Source organism: Mesoplodon densirostris, chromosome 15 (genome assembly GCF_025265405.1).
Source record: "Mesoplodon densirostris isolate mMesDen1 chromosome 15, mMesDen1 primary haplotype, whole genome shotgun sequence".
In the NCBI taxonomy this organism is placed as follows: domain Eukaryota; kingdom Metazoa; phylum Chordata; class Mammalia; order Artiodactyla; family Ziphiidae; genus Mesoplodon; species Mesoplodon densirostris.
The window spans coordinates 35452471-35458470 of record NC_082675.1 but is presented as its reverse complement, the minus strand read 5'-3'; the positions used below and the strand labels follow the sequence as shown (position 1 = coordinate 35458470).

General features: G+C 42.4%; 1 protein-coding gene across 12 annotated transcripts in view; it reads right to left on the bottom strand.

Moving 5' to 3' along the window:
• Positions 1–609: 609 nt before the first annotated feature.
• DLGAP1 (DLG associated protein 1) overlaps positions 610–6000 on the bottom strand; it is a 328135-nt gene continuing 322744 nt past the window's right edge. For 9 of the 12 annotated variants that reach the window (XM_060119712.1, XM_060119713.1, XM_060119714.1 and 6 more), the window contains 2 exons: positions 3630–3782; positions 610–819 (listed from right to left, as the gene is read on the bottom strand). In XM_060119712.1, coding sequence (XP_059975695.1) covers positions 610–819; positions 3630–3782 — 363 coding nt within the window. Of the gene's footprint in view, positions 820–3342; positions 3783–6000 lie in introns of those variants that run through there. The other 3 variants (XM_060119721.1, XM_060119722.1, XM_060119724.1) reach the window with 1 other exon arrangement.

Sequence of the window (6000 nt, the reverse complement as noted above, 5' to 3'; positions counted from 1 at the left end):
TTGCCTGTCTTCATTTTATTGCCTTTCAGAATAGATGGATATCCCTGAAAGATCGGATTGACAATCTTCTGCTGATTGAAACATCTGAAGCAGTGACTGATGACACAAGAGTGAGGCAGTTTGTGCAGCTGTGAGCGACGCAGGTACCCCCGGCACCCGCAGGGTTTGCTTCTCTTTCCCCCACTCCGCATCCTGGTCCCCCGACCCCCAGCCCCTCTGCGTCCCTTCTCGGTGTGTCACTTCCCGACTCCGGTGACAGGGTGTGTGATTTCTGAGGTTGGAAATCAAGTGTTCCATCTGCTTGCCCAAATAGGAAGCGTGTCGGGGAAATCAGGGGGCTCCGAGCCCTAGTCTCCTAGTTGCTTTCGGGTGGAAGTCCGCGAGGTCCCGAGGGGACCACCCCCCTGGGGACACCCCCCCCCCCCCGGGATCCTGGATTTCTGAGATACCCTATGGTTCGATATTGCTGGAATCTAGGGACAGACAAGCTCGAGAGAACGGAGGATGGCGGGTGACCTAGAGGGGCCGCGTCTACACGGGTGGGCGGGCCAAGAAGGCGAAGGGCGGGCGCCGGGGAGGAGGCGGCCGGGGGCGCGGCGGCCGGGGGCCTCAGAGCCGGGTCTGCGCCTCGGGGATGTAGATCTCGATGCTCTCGGCGCTCTCGGTGGCCGAGTTCTGGCGGACGGACGCGGCGCGCTTGGCGGCCATCAGGCGCTTGCGGGCCTCCTGGCGCTGTGAGCTCTCCAGCGAGCGCTCCCGGATCAGCGGCGCGGGGCCCTTCGCCGGCTTCTTGGGCACTGGAGGAGGGGCCCTTCGCTCCTGATCAAAGCAGAAGGTTCAGGACATTACACAGCTTCTCAGGACAAGCTTGGGAAAAACTGGGATAGGTCAGTAGTTAGCACACTTTTTTTTTTTTTTTAAAGCCTAAGGGTGGTTAGGTTAGTTCTGATCTGCACACTGTATATATATGTGTATATATATATATATATATATATATATATATATATATATATATATATATATATATATATATTTTTTACATGTATAGATATGTATATATTTTTTCTTCATTATTCTGGCTTGCGTATTCAAAAGATGCAGGGGGGAAAAATACCGGTAAGTTTAAGGCCAAGGGTAAAGCTGGATGGCAGACTAGGTCTCTCCAAGGGAAGGATGTGGGTATTTAAAATGCCCCCCGCCTGCTGAAAGGCTGTGGCTCCCAGCACGTTTACTGCGGTTTTTCTCTGGAGGCTCCAGACTGTTCCGGGTGCCAGAGATGGGAAAGGGTGGCAGCGGGCGCGTCTTAGAACTCTGCATCCCCCCTAAGGAGGGAGGCGGAGGGTGTGAGCTCGGTTCAGAGTTTAAAAACATCCCCGCCCTCTCCTCGGGCCCACCCAAACCTAAACAACCAAACGAGGAAGAAGACTGTAAGCCTGCGTTCGTTTAGCTTTGCTGATGCCACAGTGAGTTACACCCGTTTGCACATCACACACAAACACACAGCAATGTACTGGGCACGGTCACCCTGGAGGGAGGACTTGGACAGTTCCTTACCCTCCGGGGTAGCGGAGTCAGCTCCTAAAACATCCTGCTGGACGTCACGCCTTAGGGACCTCGGGCCGACTGTGGCGGCCCAGAAGGCAATTCCATCACAGGGACAGACACTGTGCCATGAAAGCTGAACACAAGACTGAAAGAGTTCATCCCCCTAGCAGTAGCAAACTAGAAAACGGGTGGCTATATTTAAATGCCGCTGCAAAAACAAAAGCCATTCATCACTTGGGCTGGAAAAAGAAGTACAGTGGGAAAGAAGGGAATCTAAATCACAAAGGATTTTTAGGAAAAAGACGGTGAGTTTTCAGGCTGCAAAAAGGTCCACGTGAATCTGATGATTTCATTTTTTAGTAAAATACCCTAAATTCTCATAAAACTAAATGTGAAAAGTATCTTATATTAGGGATTCCATGATTCTCCAAAGGACATTCTTTGTGTTCCTCCTTGCTTGCCTGGGTGAAGCGCCTAGTTAACGTATTGCACTGGAGTTGCCCGCCGGCTGTTTAAGGTGGAGTCTTGTGTGGATAAAAAAGGGAAGCACAGAGTGCAAACCGTATTCCACCAACTCTGATTGTCTTGTTCATCGTTTCCCTTCCAGTTCATGGGGTGATGCAAAGCTCTGATCACAGACAACGTGCATGAAGATTTACAAATCAAGTTAACTAATGATTTACTGTGTCAATAGGTTACATATATCAATTCTTAGCTTCACTCCTTTTGGACGTTTAAAATCTTCATTGTTGGGTAACTCAGTAGATATTTTTGAAAGTATGAATGTTGGAAACTTTTTAGTCATAGTCTCCTTTCCTTGCACATTTTATTTTTTAACTATAATTTTAAAAACTCCATGAGTGAGAAATTAGATGGATCAGCTCTAGAAACTCAGTTACCAGTACGTGTGTACATCTGTAGTGTTTTCTTAAAATCAGACCAATTTAAAAGCTTATTTAGCAGACAGTTTTAAACCCAGATTAAAGAAAACTAGATTGAGTGCAAGTGTTTGGCTCCCCCAGTGAGAGGCCACACAGACATCAATGGTACTTTGATGCTTCGCACCAAAACCCCACAGGTGGATGGTGACAGAATTAGAGATGAGGGACAGTGATGAGAGTGGTGGCCCCTTTGATTATGCACCGGCTGTTGGCACTGGATTTCTCCTGGGAGCCCATGAACTCCAAGAACCCTGGTATTATAATGGGCAGCAGCAGAATGGATTAGACCGCTGCTCGCTCTCTGATAGGTGATGGGATCAGAAAAGGGCATCACAGGTATAGCTGTGCCTAATATTTAGAAGTTGAATCTCTCAGAAACATCTGACCTCAGGCCATAGGAATACAAAGGGTTAAAAAAGTCATGCATGCCTGGCCAGCCTAGGGAGGTGGACATTGGATACCTGGGCAAGCCTGGTGGACCCGCCATAATCAAATGTGAAAACTGCCATTTATTAATTCAAGTAAAAGAATTTGAGTCTTTATTTCTAAGCTCTCGCATGAGGAACCCAGTGAGCAATATTCCCCAAGGCAAATCAACCAATAGTAAAACTCTTAAAAAATCCCAACATTTATGATTACTGTGAAACTTTACGGTGTGTATATTTTTAGACTTGAACAACAGTGGTTTCTTTATTACTATATTTATGAAATGATGATCAAAGTCGGTTAGTTTGCAGGGCTTCCTATTTTCTCGGAAACACATTCTAGGGGTGTAAGGAAGTTGAACTCTTGCTGTATGTCATCATGCACTGAAGATGTCATTTATTTTAGTTTAAAAAGCAAAATGGAGGCAGTTCCTTCCAGTGACTAAAATGGTTTAACTTAAAGTTTAATTAACAAAAAAAGCCACATTCCCATTTTCCAATTCACAAAGACAGGTTTTTCTTTAAAAATATGCCTGAAACATATTACAGATAATATCCCAAATGATTACTATGTAAACATTGTCATTACAATGAAATTAATATGATATCAGCTCCATTTCACATTGTAAACAGCAAGACTGAAAGCAGAAGCCTATTTAGACTGTCCAGTGTTTGTGCAGGTTTTTAAATGAACCATACAAAATCTACATTGTTCTACCTTCTTGTCAAGAGGATCCATCTGTTTCCAATTATTGGCCTTTAACTGATGAAGTTCATCAAATTTCATACTAATATTTTCTATGGACAACTGCAGCATGTCCCAGAACCCCGCCAAATCCTGGGAGGTGGGCCTTGGATGAGCACTGGGATTCTGTACAAGAGAAAGAAAAACATTCACGCTTTAGAGGTGATGATCTAGGACAACAAGCACAGGACCAAGGTGGCATTTTCAAATATTTCAAATAACGCAAGGAGGATGAGTTCCTTTTGGTTTTCAGATAGGAGAGAAAAGTGAGGCTATCGATGGCACTTTTATTTATTTATTTAATATTTTATATGTATATATGTCTTATATACATATTCACCTTTATTAAAGAATAATTGACAAAATTGCAAAATATTTAGAGTGTACAACGTGATGATTTGATATATATACACATTGTGAAAGGACTCCCCCATTGAGTTAAGTAACACATCATCACCTCATGTATTTATCTTTTTGTGTGTGTGAGAACTTTTATGTTCTACTCTCTTGGGGAAGCCCAGTTATACAATACACTGCTATCAACTATAGTCACCATGTTCTAATTAGATCTTCAGACCTTATTCATTTTATAGCTGAAAATCTGTACCATATTACCAACCTCTCCCTGTTTCCCCCACACCCAAGCCCCTGGCAACCAGACTCTATGAGTCTGTTTTTTAAAAAAAGATTCCACTGCAAATGATAAGTTTATACACTCATACACATTTGAGTCAGTGATTCTCAATGTCAAAGTAAAATTCTTCTTTTGTTAATATAACATCCATCAGTATGCTATGGCAGGGAGTCTAAACATTTGAAAAATCCCAGAATGTATGATCTATGACAAGATGCATTTAAAGCTATATTTAAATGAAAATACCCTCTTGCAAAAAAACAAAGAAAAAATACCGTGTATTGGTACTAGAGTCAGTATTCAACTCCATGCCATCCAACATACTCAGAGAACATATAAGGAATCTGAAGTAAGATTCATTTTAATACTCATGTTGAGTGAAAATACTAGGGCAAACAAGTGATAAGTAATAAAAGAACTGGATTTTCAAACTACTGTGTGTTTAACAATTAAGATATCTCTAATGTAGGAAGTCATGTTATCATATAAGTACTTGGACAAAATCATTTGGAAACGAATTAGTTTTAAATTGACCATAACGTAACACGGCAAATGTGAGAACACTTGTCTATACATACACAGAGATGTCTGTAGTGACCCATTTGCTAGATAATATTAAACATTCTTTGGTTTGTGGATTGACTTTCTTTGCCCTCATTCACATATCCCTGACAAGTATTAGAAAGTATGAACCACTCATTTATATGGTCTGAGACAGAAAAAAAACAACTAAAGACTGAAGGTGTTGTGTTCATCGCTGGTTACTACCTGTAACAGTAGCTAAAGGCATTCACGGGCAGATGGGTGGCACTCGCATTTGCCAAAAGTTTCTAGCAGGGGTCCGTTTTGGTTACCTCTGGGAATCTGGGCAATTGGAAAGACTGTGAAGTCTCATGCCATGTAATAACTGGAGGCCAGTTTGTACTTTTAAAACCAACCCTATGAAAATATCATCAGAATTTCAGGAAGCTCAAGGTTGGTGACCATCAGAGTTAATAAGTTGGAAAGAACATTTTAGCCCTTTCATGGACTAGCATTATTGGTCTGGCTTCAAAATACATACAAGTAAAGAATATATTTATAAACTTACACTTTTAAAACTACCCATAGATCATTGGAATAAGTAAGTTCTAAAATTTGTAAGTATTTGGGTCAGTGTTAAACTCTATTCTAATGACATCTGAATTAACAAGAGGGTTTCTCTGTAGTACTTTGATTTAGTAAACTAAAAAGAAAGTTTCTTAATATCTAGGTTCAGAATAGACAGATAATAGCTTTGACAAAGTACTTGTCAAATGGAGTTTTATGGTCTCGCAATATATTTATTGGTAACTAAAAGCTAAACTGCTCATACTTTGAAGTTCACCGAAGTCTTTTAGGTCACAAGCTCTGTTGGTTCAACTGTTTTAGTGCATCAGTAGATGAAATGATAGAGGTCGTTTAACTCTGTAACACGGGCAATTTGTTCCTTTCCCACCAAGACTCTCTTTGCTGCCACATCATCCAGGGGATGGATGGGGAAGCAGAGAGAAAGAGCCTGGGTGCTCAGCCAGTCTCCGAATCAGAGGCTCCTGTGACACCCCAGCACAGAAGGAGATGCACAACCCACTTCAGTATGAACCAGGCCACTTGGAGGTCAGAGGTGGTAGAGGTTGAGAAGGATACGGAGGGCCAGGTCCCTGGGTTGACTTTTGTTGCAATCCATTTATT